The sequence below is a fragment of the Anguilla rostrata genome, chromosome 14 (assembly GCF_018555375.3).
Source record: "Anguilla rostrata isolate EN2019 chromosome 14, ASM1855537v3, whole genome shotgun sequence".
NCBI classification, from domain to species: domain Eukaryota; kingdom Metazoa; phylum Chordata; class Actinopteri; order Anguilliformes; family Anguillidae; genus Anguilla; species Anguilla rostrata.
In genome coordinates, this window is record NC_057946.1 from 533248 (window position 1) to 550000 (window position 16753).

At 46.0% G+C, this 16753-nt stretch overlaps 1 protein-coding gene across 5 annotated transcripts in view; it reads right to left on the reverse strand.

The window, feature by feature from the left end:
- Nucleotides 1–574: 574 nt before the first annotated feature.
- Nucleotides 575–16753, reverse strand: part of LOC135238963 (cytosolic purine 5'-nucleotidase-like) — a 27330-nt gene continuing 11151 nt past the window's right edge. For 2 of the 5 annotated variants that reach the window (XM_064307193.1, XM_064307195.1), the window contains 15 exons: nt 16463–16558; nt 14570–14661; nt 14029–14086; nt 12284–12377; nt 12027–12080; nt 11715–11798; nt 10704–10745; nt 10452–10559; nt 10071–10137; nt 9662–9832; nt 7989–8040; nt 7533–7593; nt 6382–6558; nt 5863–5958; nt 575–5273 (listed from right to left, as the gene is read on the reverse strand). In XM_064307193.1, the coding sequence (XP_064163263.1) occupies nt 5244–5273; nt 5863–5958; nt 6382–6558; nt 7533–7593; nt 7989–8040; nt 9662–9832; nt 10071–10137; nt 10452–10559; nt 10704–10745; nt 11715–11798; nt 12027–12080; nt 12284–12377; nt 14029–14086; nt 14570–14661; nt 16463–16558 (1282 nt within the window). In that variant the 3' untranslated portion in view covers nt 575–5243. Of the gene's footprint in view, nt 5274–5862; nt 5959–6381; nt 6559–7532; nt 7594–7988; nt 8041–9661; nt 9833–10070; nt 10138–10451; nt 10746–11714; nt 11799–12026; nt 12081–12283; nt 12378–14028; nt 14087–14569; nt 14662–16462; nt 16559–16753 lie in introns of all 5 variants that reach the window. The other 3 variants (XR_010325233.1, XM_064307191.1, XM_064307194.1) reach the window with 3 other exon arrangements.

The window sequence follows — 16753 nt, forward strand, 5'->3', positions numbered from 1 at the left end:
TACGCCCAACATCAGTGCCCGACCTCACTAAGGCTCTCGTGGCTGAATTGAATCCCCATAGTCATGTTCCAAAATCTAGTGGAACGCCTTCCCAGAAGAGTGGAGGCAGCCACGGGGGATCCAACTCCATATTAATGCCCTAGGTTTGGAATGAGCACATATAAGTGTGATATTCAGGTGTCCACATGCTTTTGGAAATGTAGTGTATTTTGTCTAATGCTTTTTTTAAAACCCAATGATATAATAAGTTCAGTGTGAGTTAGAACATGTCGTAGGATCACTGAAGAAGTCCTGCTGGATTGTTAAGCAAATACTTTCCCTGTTGAAGTCATATTGTCTATGTTGTGATAGTGTGCTGTTCTTTTATGGGGGGAATCTGGAATAACAAAGGCGATGTCTACATTGCAGATGGAATTCCATGTTCTAATATACAGTTTTTTTTGCCTAACTGTCCTCCTTAAAGTAGCTGCATGCTGACATGACACTCATGTAATTCAAAGTTAGCTGAGGTAACACATACACCTGTGTCATTTGTCAAAAAGCAGACAGTAGACAACAAAGAAAAACCCAACAGTTAAAATTAAGATTTTATTTTCTTCTGCTGCTGAACCTAAGATCTGCACTTGGGTGTACAAACCTGGTACAAAGAAGCCATTGGATTTTGTGATTGAGATGTTGAGCAGTGTTATGTAAAATAAATTGGATTATGTCACTTGAATTGAAATTGAAACAGCCAGTTTAAATGTAGCACAAATTAAAAATTCTAAAATTATACACGGGATTGGGTAAACTAATGGGCCTGTAGTTCCCTGGATCTTCCCCTTGTACATCAGCATTTCTGTTACCAGTCATCATTAATTTGTCAAATTTTATTACATTTTATCACATTGCATACAAATTACTTGAAATGGCTTTAAAAGCAACATCCACTAATCCCATCGGTACACTGGGTATAAATCATAAGATAATACGCATATAAATTTCAGCTTTTGTGAAAGTGTGAAGTGTGGAAGCTTCAAAAGATTTGCAGACATACCCAGGGCTGTTCACGCTCAGAATGCTTCACGTTTATCTTTAAAAATAACACACATCCAGCCCAGAATTCCCACACACAGCCAAGGCATAGTCATCTTCCATCTTTATTAATACACATACTGTACATTTTAATGGCCTGTCAAACATTAAATATCACAACTAACACATTATTCATATTTACATAAAAAGGCCACATATTATCAGTGTCCTCATGAAAGTGTGAAATTTGAACTAAGAAGCTGGATCGCTCAGTTGTAGTCACTGGCCTGTCGGACTCCCTCCTTCAGTTTGGGAGAGCGCAGACCAGCTCATGTTCTCCCCCAAAAGGGGGCTTTTTTCACCCCGTAGTCCAAAAGCAGAGCTGCGCAGTTAGGCAGACGTGGTGCCGGCGGACGGCAGCTGCCTATTCGACCGGAGGAGTTCCAGTGAAGAGATGGAATCAGAGCGAAGGAAATACCCCCCCCCCACCCCAGGGACACACCGGGGCACACAGGAATAAACTCCAGACCATGAGCGTGTCGCTAGACACTACAACATGGGATTCTATAGTGCAATGAGCCTGGTATATAAGGCACTGACAAATGTATCCCTCCTAACAAGACAAAACTTTTTTTTTTCCAGAAACACTATTGTTACAGACACCAAAATAAAAACTAACGAGATGCGCTTTTCAAATGTTGCTGTTTCTGGTCAGACATTATAGTCTAATAACAACAACACTTTGCTTGCCCCTTTGCTATCAGTTACACCTCTATAGCCCAGTGGCAACTATCCCTGTTGCTGGATGTCTAAGATGCTGTAGGCTTTCATTTCAACCCTTATTTGGCACAGCAGACTACTAATTAGCAGCTCATAGAGATCTCTAGCTGTAGAATGAGGTGTGCTTTGTTGGGGTTGAAGTGAAAGCCTACAGGACAAATTTATCTCCAGGAACAGTGTTGGGCAGCCCTGTTCTAGCTGTTGAGTGAGGTATGGTTTGTTAGTGTTGGAGTGAAAACCGACAGGATGGTAGATCTCCAGGAACAGGGTTGGACAGCCCTGCTCTAGCTGTTGAATGAGGTATGCTTTGTTAGTGTTGGAGTGAAAACCTAGAGGACGGTAGATCTCCAGGAACAGGGTTGGGACGCCCTGCTCTAGCTGTTGAGTAAGGTGTAGTTTGTTGGGGTTGGAGTGAAAGCCTACAGGACATCAGATATCCAGGAACAGGGTTGGACAGCCCTGCTCTAGCTGTTGAAAGAGGTGTGCTTTGTTGGGTTTGGAGTGAAAACCCACAGGATAGTAGACCTGCAGGAACAGGGTTGGTTACCACTGCTATAGTTTCTCAGGCAGCTATCTTTCTAGGATGCATGACAATAATAAAAACAGGCAGAACTGTATGTAACTGTTCACACTGTGGAGACATTGGGAAATGCCACCCTAAGCAAGGTGTTTGGCCAATCTAGACTCAAAAGTACACTGTTACTCATGTTTTGCCCATATATACGGACTCTGATTTAGATTTAGAGTTTCACAGTGACAAGTTTTATTTCAAATATGAACATTTTGCTCAAACCTTGATTAAAGCTCATTCTGATCTAGTAGTATACTCCATACTTTGATCTTCCATTTGACCTGGACCATTCTCTGAAAAATGCTTTGTCATATAGCGTGCTACATAACAGTAAGACCACAGCCCAACGGTTAGAGGGAGGAGCAGAACATGCCCTCTTGAACACTTCACAGCAAAGTTATAGGAACAATGCAGGATCAATAAAAAAAATCACTCTTCTAAAAGTCACAATTACTTACCAAATATCATAAAAAACAATCTCCCCATCACTCCCCAAATTAAGCCAAAAGCTTATATATATAAAAATCTATATTATCTAATATCTATATAAAATTTAGAAGATAATCAATGGGTACCTTCCTAATCTCTGTGAATGCAAACATAACCACTCCCCCAGATGACACATCTGTGACTGAGGCATGGACACACCAACCCACAGCGACAGGATCAGCATCCAATCATAACGGACACACCAACCCACAGGGACAGGATCAGCATCCAATCATAACTGACACATCCACCCACAGCGACAGAATCAGCATCCAATCTTAACTGACACACCCACCCACAGCGACAGAATCAGCATCCAATCATAACTGACACATCCACCCACAGCGACAGAATCAGCATCCAATCATAACTGACACACTAACTCACAGCGACAGAATCAGCATCCAATCATAACTGACACACTAACCCACAGTGACAGAATCAGCATCCAGTCATAACTGACACATCCACCCACAGCAACAGGATCAGCATCCAATCATAACTGACACACCAACCCACAGTGACAGGATCAGCATCCAATCATAACTGCTGTAGTTAAAAAAGAAAATGTCCTCTAACAGAAACTTATTTCCTGTTTACTGCTTTGATAAACAACTGACATCTAAATGAACAATACAAACCTACAGTACCTACTGCACCACAAAAAATGCAAATGTTGCTTAACCACAATATGGCCACAATTTCAATGCACTCAGTCCACATATAATAAAGGCATTTAGGACAATGTGATATTAAAGGGAGATCTTCATGTTTATAACTGATCTGCTTTTTCATCATAATATTGGTGGCCAGAACATTTTACCATCAGAAATAATTTAAATTCCTTAAATGACTGTGGAATGAGTAGCACGGCTTCTACATTTATGACGTTCTAATGCAGCTGCTTGAGTTTCTTTTGCACACAAACTGAAACTTAAAACAAGCCAGTCACAGGCAGCAGCTGTCACCACGGTAACCAAGGCACAGGGTCAAACGTTTCCGTTTTGACTGGCGTTTACCTTCAAAGGCTGTCGCGAAACGGTATGAATGGTTTCCGCCAAATGACTCATGCGCCACACTGAAGACCCCCTGAGCTGGAGGAGAACAGTACATTCTAATCTACAGTTCCGCCCCCAAACTAATGCGCTGCCAAACTACCAATGAGTCAGCACCCCCACAACGTGCCGCCCACCACCCAACCAATCTTCACATGAGATGCCTCACAGAAGAAAACCAATCTGGGGGAATGGCTCATTTTATGAAAGGCAAAATAAATAAAAAAAACTATACTTTTAAACTGAAACTCCCACAGATAAAACGCACACACGCACTGACTAAATACTATGATGGTGGTGGCGATGATGGTGGATGTGTGAATGGACTGTTAAAGGGAAATAAATATGTAACACTCCAACAGAATGCACACTTAACTGCAATGGAAGTGCCCAATAGAGAGTGTAGTGGTAGTGAGGACAAACATAACCTACATTACTGAACTATTTTACATATTCATGAGTTTATGAACAACCCACATTAGGTCAGGAGTAGGCAAGAGAGAGGGTGGAATCTATTTCTGGGTTAACCCTAACCCTAACCCGAACCCTAACCCTAACCCTAACACAAACCCAATCATTTCTGTGACCTGACATCCTCATAAGGTCATGAAGAGCAGCCTGCTCGTGTCCCTGTATGGACAGGCTCGGATCTGAGGGTGAGGTGCTGCCATTGGTGCGCTGACGCACATGCGTGTGGGCTGGTCGTCACGCTCAGTATGACCTGAATGAGTGGGATGCATACACAGCATCGCCAAGGCAACAGGAAGAGGTCAATCTCTGACAATCAGCGACTCTTCTATGTATTCAAACCCCAGAATTATACATGAAGTTCGTTATTCACTAATGAACACACTTAAATCTGGCTAATGCTACACAGGTGAGTTCGGCCCAAAACAGAGAAAAAAAAGATAATATTTGAGGCGATAGAACTGGCCAGACAGAAACGTAGCAACAAAATGTGGAACGACCATTTAAAAAAAAAAAAAGTATTGGTCACTATTTCAATCAATTTTAACTGAGTTATGCGTTGAAATCAAGCTACTCTATAAAAAAACCTGCGCATCGTGTGCACAGGCACCCATACGTCCCCAGGGAAACGCAGGACATTATGGGCTGTGTGTACATCACTCACCCCCCTCCCCCCCACACTCTGCACATTGCTGATGATGGAGACGATCTGTGGGATGCTGGAAAGCTGTCTTTCTCTCTCTCTCTCTCTCTCTCTCTCTCCTCTCCCTCTCTCTCACACCCACAGTTTCATTCTGTTTCTGCAGACACAAACACACGCAGACACGGTCTACAGAACACTGATGGGCGCCACCTCCATGCTCGTGTCATTTCCTGTCATTGCTTTCTACTTCCTCCTGTGCAAAGACAGAAAAAAAGAAAGAGAAATTAAATCATCCAGGCTCTTCTCTGAACAAGTGCTAATAATATCTGCAATTTTCTCACAAAATACAGCTAAAAATTACGTATAGTTCACATTCAGCAACTCATTTCCTACACAGCTAAGTTAGACATTTCAGTATTGGGTCGTTGGAAGACAATGCCCTGCATTTGACATGAATCTTTCAATTCAGTAAACATTTACAGGGATAGTCACTGAGACGCATCCTCAACCCACTGACACTGCTCAGCTCTAGCCATGTGACCAACATTTGTTTAGCTGTGCTAAACAAATGTTATTAGTTTGTTATAAAATTAAGGATGAGCAGCCGATTGCCTACATTGTCTGTTTGCAAACCCTCAATAATTAAAGTCTCTTTTATGTTTCTCTTATAAAAAAAACTTTGTTAGAGGACCACAATGGAAATGAGCATGCTGGCTTTCTTGTGTTTCTATCCTCGACAGTTTTTAAAGGATTACTGTCTCCTATGCAGTTTTATGAAATCTCGTTTTTAAATTATCAAATAAATTCATTCATTCATTCATTCAACAGGAAAAATACGAAACCTTGGCATCTGTGACCTTCAGTACATGGTTGGCCACGGACAGTTCAGACAAGTTGAGGTCGAGCGGACAGTGTTCCAGAGCGGACTCATGGGGCATCTGTAGGGAACATCAGACCCAGACTGCTGTACTCTCATTCGCACTTTTACACCGCCAATCCTAATCCCAGTAGGTACTGAACTAATCCCCTAAAGGGTTTTGGGTACTGAACTAATCCCCTAAAGGGTTTTGGGTACTGAACTAATCCCCTAAAGGCTTTTGGGTACTGAACTAATCCCCTAAAGACTTTTGGGTACTGAACTAATCCCCTAAAGGCTTTTGGGTAGTGAACTAATCCCCTAAAGACTTTTGGGTACTGAACTAATCCCCTAAAGGCTTTTGGGTACTGAACTAATTCCGAGGTACAGAGAGAGAGAGAGAGAGAGGGGGCGGGGCTCACCAGCATGGGCGGGGCTCTGAACAGGTAGTTGAAGGGGTAGTAGAGCAGGTTGAGAGAGAGAGAGACAGAGGGGCGGGGCTCACCAGCAGGGGCGGGGCTCTGAACAGGTAGTTGAAGGGGTAGTAGAGCAGGCTGAGGCAGGACTCGGTGTACAGGTCGGCGTAGCGCATCAGCTGACTGGCGAAGAGCGTCTGGCGCGAGCCGCAGCGCATCAGACTCCCCATCATCCCGTAGCACATGTCCATCCCCCGCGTGAGCTTCTGCACCGGGACGCACACACACACACGCACACGCACACACACACACGCACACACACACCACACCACACCGCACACACACACACCACGCACACACACACGCACACGCACACACACACGCCCACACACACACGCATTCGCACACACCGCACGCACAACGCCCCCACACACACCACGCATATCAACCAGCCGCACGCACGCACACACGCAACACGCACGCGCATATACGCACGCACGCACACACACGCACACACGCCGACCACACACACACGCACACGCACACCACACGCACACCACACGCACGCACACGCACACCACACGCACACAGCACAGCACCACCACACACACACACGCACGCACACACGCAGCACACACGACACACACACGCACGCCACGCACACGCACACACGCAATGCCACACAGCATGCACGCACACACACAACACGCTTACGCCAAACGCCACACACGCACGCACGCACACACAAACACGCGCATATACGCACACACACCGCGCACGCAGCACCACACACAACGCACGACAACAGCACAGCACACACGCACACGCACACACACACATGCACGCACACACACGCCGCACGCACACACACGCACGCCGCATACGCACACACACGCCACGCACCACGCAGCTATCGACACGCACGCATATACGCACGCACGCACACACGCACGCACGCACATACACGCACCCACACGTACGCACGCACGCACATACACACACACACACACATGCACATCAAACACAACGTCACCATCACAAGATATGCAGCATATACGAGATTCTGAAGTCCTGATGGTTTTCACCAGCAACTACACCCATCGCTGCAGTGGTAACTGGAGCTGTTGCTATGGCAACTAGATCATTATATCTATGATGATAACTAGCACATTAGCTATAACAGTAAGCAGTGCTATAGGTGTAACAGGTGTGTGTGTGTATATGGGGGGGGGGGGCATACCTTGATCTCTGCCTGGATGGTGTTGATGTCTGGACACACCTTGCTGCCACTGTCCAGGTGCCTGACAGGTGCATGGAGGGGGGGGCAGTTATACATTAGCACATGTTTTACAGAGTTTTGCTTGAGTACAGGGCTTAGCGGTACAGTGGCAGTGCTACAGCTGAAATTAGAACCCGCAGCCTCCCACATGACACGCCCAGTTTCCTATTCCACCACCCGGCCACCCTGAAAAATGCAGGGACCCCCCACCCAGGCGCAAAGCCATCCAGGAAGCCCCCATCATGAGGTAAAAAGGGTTTCATATTTTGAAATATTTTCCAAAACCCATATATGGTCATTGCATTCATGGACCCCCCAGGGGTCTGCAGATTTTTTAAGACATCTAGAGATATGAAAATAAAAAATCAAACTTCAGAAGTGAAGAGGCTGCCGCAGCAGGGGGCACTGTGCACTTACTTGTACATCTTGGCTAAATAAATATCGAGGTTCTTCAGCTCCTCAAACAGATCTGTGAGGACACCGGGAGACAGACAGAGGGCAAAATGTCACACACTGCTCAAGAAAAGTCCCTTGCTTAAAGTAATGCTTAAAGTAAACCTGTCATTTTTTAATAACTTGTCATATTTAAAAAAAACTGCATTGTGCTAAAGTATGTTTAAAGAACATTTTTTCAACAGCCTTAATTGTTCATGAGGTTGGCTGGAACTAGAATCTAGCAACTAGAACCACAAACAGAGTCTGACAACACAGTATGTCTGTGGGGGCCACAGGTATTTGGCTTTATTACTGGAACTTTTCTCCTGCTACAGGAGCTACTTGTGTGTGTGTTTATGATTAAGACACAAGCAGACACACAAGCCCTCTGACTCCTGTGGCCACTCACTCCTGTGGGTCCGCTTTCACAGACACAGATTAAGCCTAGCCCTGGACTAAATGGAGAAGCTCCATACAGAATAAAATTTAGTTTCGGCTTAACCTCTGTCTGTGAGCCTGGCTCATAAAGTCAGTGTCCAGTGATGAAAGAGGAAAATGGCGTCCGTGGGGATGAGCCCAGTACTGAGTGATGAAAGAGGAAAATGGCGTCCGTGGGGACGAGCCCAGTACTGAGTGATGAAAGAGGAAAATGGCGTCCGTGGGGACGAGCCCAGTACTGAGTGATGAAAGAGGAAAATGGCGTTCGTGGGGATGAGCCCAGTACTGAGTGATGAAAGAGGAAAATGGGTCTGTGGGGATGAGCCCAGTACTGAGTGATGAAAGAGGAAAATGGCGTCCGTGGGGATGAGCCCAGTACTGAGTGATGAAAGAGGAAAATGGGTCTGTGGGGATGAGCCCAGTACTGAGTGATGAAAGAGGAAAATGGCGTTCGTGGGGATGAGCCCAGTACTGAGTGATGAAAGAAGAAAATGGCGTCCACGGGGACGAGCCCAGTACTGAGTGATGAAAGAGGAAAATGGGTCTGTGGGGATGAGCCCAGTACTGAGTGATGAAAGAGGAAAATGGCGTTTGTGGGGATGAGCCCAGTACTGAGTGATGAAAGAGGAAAATGGCGTTTGTGGGGATGAGCCCAGTACTGAGTGATGAAAGAGGAAAATGGCGTTCGTGGGGATAAGCCCAGTACTGAGTGATGAAAGAGGAAAATGGCGTTTGTGGGGATGAGCCCAGTACTGAGTGATGAAAGAGGAAAATGGCGTTCGTGGGGATAAGCCCAGTACTGAGTGATGAAAGAGGAAAATGGCGTCTGTGGGGATGAGCCCAGTACTGAGTGATGAAAGAGGAAAATGGCGTTTGTGGGGATGAGCCCAGTACTGAGTGATGAAAGAGGAAAATGGCGTTCGTGGGGATAAGCCCAGTACTGAGTGATGAAAGAGGAAAATGGCGTCTGTGGGGATGAGCCCAGTACTGAGTGATGAAAGAGGAAAATGGCGTTCGTGGGGATAAGCCCAGTACTGAGTGATGAAAGAGGAAAATGGGTCTGTGGGGATGAGCCCAGTACTGAGTGATGAAAGAGGAAAATGGCGTTCGTGGGGATGAGCCCAGTACTGAGTGATGAAAGAGGAAAATGGGTCTGTGGGGATGAGCCCAGTACTGAGTGATGAAAGAGGAAAATGGGTCCGGTTAATGGGACTCACAGCTATTCTCCGTCCACACCTGCAGCTCCTTCGCCAGCTCTGGCACCACCAGGCACGTCTTCCAGCCCTGCCGCTTCTTCGACTTCAGGATGTCCCCGAAAATGTGGTCCCCCACATACAGGATGTCCTTACCCTTCACGTCCAGGAGATCACACACCATGTCCGAGGAACCTGGAGCCAGGAGAGAGCCATGTTGAGTGTGTGACTGGCAGTGTGTATTCATAGAGTACACTAAGAGTGTGTGACTGGCAGTGAGTACTTATAGAGTACACTAAGAGTGTGTGACTGGCAGTGTGTACTTATAGAATACACTAAGAGTGTGTGACTGGCAGTGTGTACTTATAGAATACACTAAGAGTGTGTGACTGGCAGTGTGTACTTATAGAATACACTAAGAGTGTGTCCTTACCTCCAGAGTACACTGTCCCGTGCTTTAGACCCCCTGTGTATGTCCCAATTCTCAGCTTCCCTGTGTCCTGGAGCCAAAAATACACACCTCGTTTAGTGATGGAAAACGAACGATTAACAGCACACAGGTGTTAGCCCCCAAAAAGCGAATTCATTTGGATTAATCTGTGAGCAGTAGGGTTACCCATACTGCCTTGCTCTTGTACAGAGCATCCCGTACGTGCAGGGCCTGGGGTGCGTTCTTTATCAAATTAATGACATTTTTTGTGCAGAGTGGCCAGACACATTTTAGCGTGTTTCCCCTCCCCCCATCTCTATCAATGCGCAACATTCTGTTGGCACGGTGGGCGGGGTCAGCCAGAAATCGACCAATCAGCCTTACCGTGTCCACCTGCCTCAGCACAGTCCCACCAGCAAAGAACAAAGGCTTCCTGGTATCCACGACGATCAGGTCGAAGTAGGAGCGCCAAGAGCGCTTGGGTGTCCCGGGCTGAAATACAGAAATGGGGTTTATTATTATTATTATTATTATTATTATTATTATTATTATTATTATTCGTATGTGATATCTTTTTTGTGTCTGTCTCTGAAATAGCAAACCCTCAGGTTTAAAGTGATACGCTCTGTCGCTTACCTTGTGGAACTGAGGGAAGTCTAACAGGTATTCCATGATGGCCTGGCAAAAAAAAAAAAAAAAGAGTGAGACTGGAAAGCTAAAATGGCCTCTGAACCACAGCGGAACAGTTTTAACAAGGCTGGACAAATGGACAAATAAAAGATATTCACTACTTTCACTGATCGCATTGGCAGTGACACCAACACCCTTTTCAACTTAACATACAGCAGGCTCTTCCCAGTACTGTATGCACTCTCTAAGCAATCAAAAAACATGATCAGATATGTTCTGTCTTACCCTCAGAATGATTGGTGTATATGATTAGATCTGTATTTTATGTGGAAATCTAATCTTTCATCTGAATCTACAAAAGACGTATCTGGTTTACACACTGTAACTAACAGAAGCATTAGAAGTTGGTAATCCTTTCCACTAGCAAGTGAAAAGCTCAGCCACCAGGGGGCACCAAACCCATGCAACATCATTTAGAGCAGTGGTGTCCGATCATGTGCCATGGAGGGCTGAGAGCATGCAGGTTTCCATTCCAAACAATCACTGCACCTGCTGATTTCACTAGTTAGTCCCTCCTCTCTGGGTGAAGGTGTGTTAATGGGAGAAATCAGCAGGTGCAGTGATTGGATCAGAAAGCCAACCTTCTGAAGGAGTCTGTACCTCGAACCCTGGAGAGGTCTGCTAGTTTTTCTTTTCCCCTAAAATCAGAAACCAATTCAAACCCCAGAAAGCAGGTCAAAATGAGTGTCATCAGTAGCTTAGGGAAACAAAGAGGACCTGGGTTACAGCTCCTGAGTAAAGACACCTGTTCTGAGGCTTCAGTTAATAATTTGACAAGTAAAATACAAAAGCACTGCCTACATGTAAGTGCAGAGTAGCCAGCAGGGGGTGCCAAATCACTACAGGTTCTGTTGGTCACTAGCGCCTGTAATGTTACAAGTGGAACTTTCCCACATACATTTACACAACTACAACACACACGCACACACACACACACACACACACACAGCAGTTCACCTCTGTGTAGCTGTAGTCACTGTTGGTAGCCAGGAACACTTTGGCCACCTCTTTGATTCGAGTGAGGAGGAGCGGGAGACGTTCCTGAGAGAGAGAAGAGGGAACTCATTACATCACATTACAATACATTACATCACATCACATTACATTAAAATACATTACATTATTTATATAGCATGGAATCCTGCTCACACGAAAGGGATGCAGTAACACTATTCAACCACTAGAGTCCAATGTTCTGAATGTGTGATTGAACTTTACAAGCATGTGACAGTCAATGAGGACCCATGTGATAATGAAACCGTATCTTACATCTCTGACAATGTACTTCTCCATGTTCCGCAGCGTCTTCTTCTTCAAAGTGCCCTGCAGGACGAGCAAAAGGCCAAAATGTTTCAGTCCGGATCAGGATCAGTCAAAAGCATGTTTACGAGCAGAATAAAAACTCAGCATTCTGCAGCTCCCGGGTATTAATGGATCATACGGGGAGCAACATCAACACAGCCCCGAAAACCCCTAATGAGGATCATATTTAATAACCAAACTGAATGTGTTCAACTGAAACTCACGGTCTCGTGCATGTAGTCCATGGCGTCACGCACGTCCTGGAACATGCTTTTGAAGGACATGAAGAGGTCGCCGTGTTTGTATCCCGTCTGCCAGCTGCACACAGAAACACAGAGAGATGCCGAGTTTGTGCTGGACCAGCAGCACTGAGCTCACTGTGAGGCCCCAGCACTGAGCTCACTGTGAGGCCCCAGCACTGAGCTCACTGTGAGTCCCCAGCACTGAGCTCACTGTGAGGCCCCCAGCACTGAGCTCACTGTGAGGCCCCCAGCACTGAGCTCACTGTGAGTCCCCAGCACTGAGCTCACCGTGAGGGCCCCAGCACTGAGCTCACTGTGAGGGCCCCAGCACTGAGCTCACTGTGAGGCCCCCATGGCTCACTGTGAGCCCCAGCACTGAGCTCACTGTGAGGCCCCAGCACTGAGCTCACCGTGAGGGCCCCAGCACTGAGCTCACTGTGAGGCCCCCAGCACTGAGCTCACTGTGAGTCCCCAGCACTGAGCTCACTGTGAGGCCCCCAGCACTGAGCTCACTGTGAGGCCCCCAGCACTGAGCTCACTGTGAGGCCCCCAGCACTGAGCTCACTGTGAGGCCCCCAGCACTGAGCTCACTGTGAGGCCCCAGCACTGAGCTCACTGTGAGGCCCCCAGCACTGAGCTCACTGTGAGGCCCCCAGCACTGAGCTCACTGTGAGGCCCCCAGCACTGAGCTCACTGTGTGGCCCCTATATTATACACTGGGGCTGCTGACGGAGAGGAAACCACAGATTCTACGGCTCTCCAGGACTGGAGTTAGACAGCCCTGCCGCACAGCCTCCAGCCTGCACTCTGGTTCCCAAAGTCAAGATCATGAATTCAATAAACCATCCATCCATCCATTATTTATACCGGCTTATCCTGAGCAGGGTCGCGGGGAGTGCTGGAGCCTATCCCAGCATGCATTGGACCAGAGGCAGGAATACACCCTGGACAGGCCGTCAATCTATCGCAGGGCACACTAACCATTCACTCACACACTCATACCTATGGGCAATTTAGAGTCCAGTTAGCCTTCTTGCATGTCTTTGGACTGTGGGAGGAAGTACGCGGACATGGGGAGAACATGCCAACTCCACACAGAAAGGCCCCAAGCCGAGATTCAAACCCACGACCTTCTTCCTGTGAGGTGACAGTGCTACCCACTGCACCACCGTGCCACAAATTCAATAATACAAATGCAAAATAATATGTTTGAGTTCATGTTTTCCCTGAAAAAAATATGCATATATTTTACATCTTTTTATGGTCATAGGTACCCATGCTACTAGAGAAAGATTTTGGCACGTCCAAAATCAGAAACAAATCCATGTCCTAACCGTTCTTCAAGCTGCAGAACACAGCCGTGAACTCGCCTTAACCCTCAGACTTACCGTTTTCCTAACCCTAACCCTAACCCTATCCCTAGTTTGAGCCCTTAACCCTAATTGAAGCCACCCAAACCCTAATACTCCATTTATACTCAAACACTATGCTGAGCACCTTCCAGACGTGCCGGTAATCTTTACGCACTCTCATTGGCTCGTGTGCCCAGAAGGCGGATCATTTAAGTCAGCAAATCATATTACACTGTATTCTCTGACTCTGGTAACTTGGGAACATCTTTGAGCAACATCTACACTCCTACTTTTAACTCAAACTGAAACCTTGTGAACCAGAAAAGGGAAATTGTTTCATTTAGTGTGTCAGGGAATAAGGAACAATGAACTTACTTTACATATCTGGAGCAGTTGGTGAAAAAGTCAACGAGACAGGCGTACAGGTAGGTTTCTGCAACAGAAAGATGTCACTTTTAAACCTGAAAAATCAACACTGTGCTTCAGTGCTCTTTTCTCGACAGAAAGAAACTGTCATGATCTTACATTGTGTGTGGTTTCTGGTAATGTGTTTCTCTTTTGAATAAAGAATTTTTTTGAAGTCTAATAAATGCAATTTTCACTATTCACCTTGGCGAACCGGGTAATTTGGATAGTAGAAGATGCATTATTTGGCTTTAGCCTGCAGTGCAAAAAAAGCATTTAACAGCAAGACAAAAACAATTTGCACAGCATATCAAGGTCATCTGCAGTCTATTCAAGTTCAACTTTGAAAGAGTGAAAAAATGGCCTATCCATAGGCAAAAAAAAGAAACGATAGGAAACGATAGGACTTATTTAGGCAACGTGCTTTCATTTGTGGCGATGTGTCAGGGCATGAAAAGGTGGTTTAAAACACAGAGAGCTGGAATAAAGGTGCACACAGCAGTTAGGATACCTGAGAGGTTGAAGAGTGTGTTGAGGATATAGAATCGTTCAGTGTTGTATCTCTGGATGAACCTGTTCGGGTAATAGTCCTCGATCTGCTCTCTGAGGGAGACAGGACGTTAATGACATCACTGCTGGCTTTAAAAGACCCATGTGCATGAACACACTGAGAGGCCAACAAGCTCTACCTTCAATGGGATCCCCATCCATCCATCCATCCATCTATTCATCCATCCATCCGTATATCCATCATCCATCTATTCATCCATTCATCCGTCTGTCCATCCATCTGTCCATCCATCCGTCCATCCATCCATATATCCATCCATCCTTCCATCCATCTGTCCATCCATCCATATATCCATTCATTCATCTATCCATATTCTACACCTGTCTTACCTATCTACCTGTCTTATTCCTGGGCAGGGTTACAGAAAGTGCTAGAGCCTATCCCAGCATGCATTGAAGACAGGCAGGAATACACTCTGGACAGTTCACCACTACATCGCAGGGCACACACCTTTCACACACATTCACACCCTAGGGTCATTTAAACTAATGGGATCCCCAGCATCTCTTAAACTACCCACCTGAGTCCAAGGGTTACAGAAACCAAGATATTTTATAAATAGAGCACACCACGCAGCCCTTTCATAAGACCTGAGCTTCATCATCCAGCTTAGCTCAACACCACTCGTGTCAGTCATCACATGAGGATGAGCCGGTGGAGCCAAGATGGTGGACTTTTCCACGCTCCAATTTCTGAGGGTGTTGATCTAAGGAGTGGCGAGGCAGATAATCTGAGGATCGACTCTTAAGCTTCAGAATCGCTTCGGTCTATTTTTGGTTTAATGGCAGTTGTCTGTGTGTGTGTCTGTGTGTGTGTGTGTGTGCGTGCGCGTGCGCAGGGGGGGCAGGAGGTTCATAAATAAAACAGGACAATGATGTAAAAAATAAAAGTAAAAAGGGGGATGAGGTCAGAGCTGAAATGTTGATCCACGCTCGGTGGTCCTCACCGAAACTGTAATCTCATAACTACAGGGTGTCCTGCGGAGCTCTCCAATGCGCTCACACCCCACAGGAGCCTGCTTTTGTGCCTCAATCCACAACACCAGGTGCTGGATATAAATACACGTAAATATTTGCCAGCTGAATAGGCTGTCCGCTTTAAGCTGAGAGACAGCTCGCGGGCGCAGTCGGTGACTCCACATTCTGCCTCTCGCCTGCTGAAAAATGAACGAGTGCACTTCTTTTACCATTCAGCCTTCTTTCTTCCCCCGTTCCTAAATGCCTCTCGCACCCCGACTCCCTCAGACCGCGCCTCCTCCCCTCGTCTCTCACACAGAACGGACAGCGATGAAAACTCCAGGGAAAGCCAACCCCCACAAAGACAGAAGGTACGCTTATTAGTGCTGCTGCTGATTTAATAGTGGTTTGGAAAGGATAGACCTCCCTCTGCATTACGTTCTGAGAAGCACATGTCTGGAGATAACCAGAGCACCAAAAAATTCTACAGGTAAAAAAACAAACAAAAACAATAACAACAAATAAATAAGTAGAAAGGTACCAACAACACAAACGGGCCTAGTTTCACAGGCATCAGCAGAAACAACAATAACTTCATAACATAATCCCATAATGCATAAAGCTGCATGAAGGGAATTGTATTTCCCATATTTGACCAAAAGACAACATTAATCAAGCATACAAATCTTTTAAGAAAATCCCCATTACTGTAAAATTACTGAGTGCATCTGAGCACATTTGAGTGCATTTGAGAGCATTTGAGCACATTTGAGCACATTTGAGAGCATTTGAGCACATTTGAGCACATTTGAGTGCATTTGTGCGTATTTGAGCACAGCTGTAACACGCTCCAGTTGGCAGCATGTTGCTCACTCACCCTTTGAGAAATCTGAACCCGTGCACACAGATTAGGATGTTGCCATGGGAGTCCACCTTCAGCAGGTTACCGAAGGAGTTGTCGAACACCAGGCCGCTGGGAGGGCAGGAGAAGAGAGTCAGTCATGAGCGGCCATTTTAGGCCACCCTGGTCCTCTGCCTCACTATGTCTGCTGGTCTTACATTACATTACATTTACATTACAGGCATTTGGCAGACGTACAACAAAGTGTATAACCATAACATTACATTCAGCCTGAAGTTGCAATTCCAAGCATATATAACTGGTCGT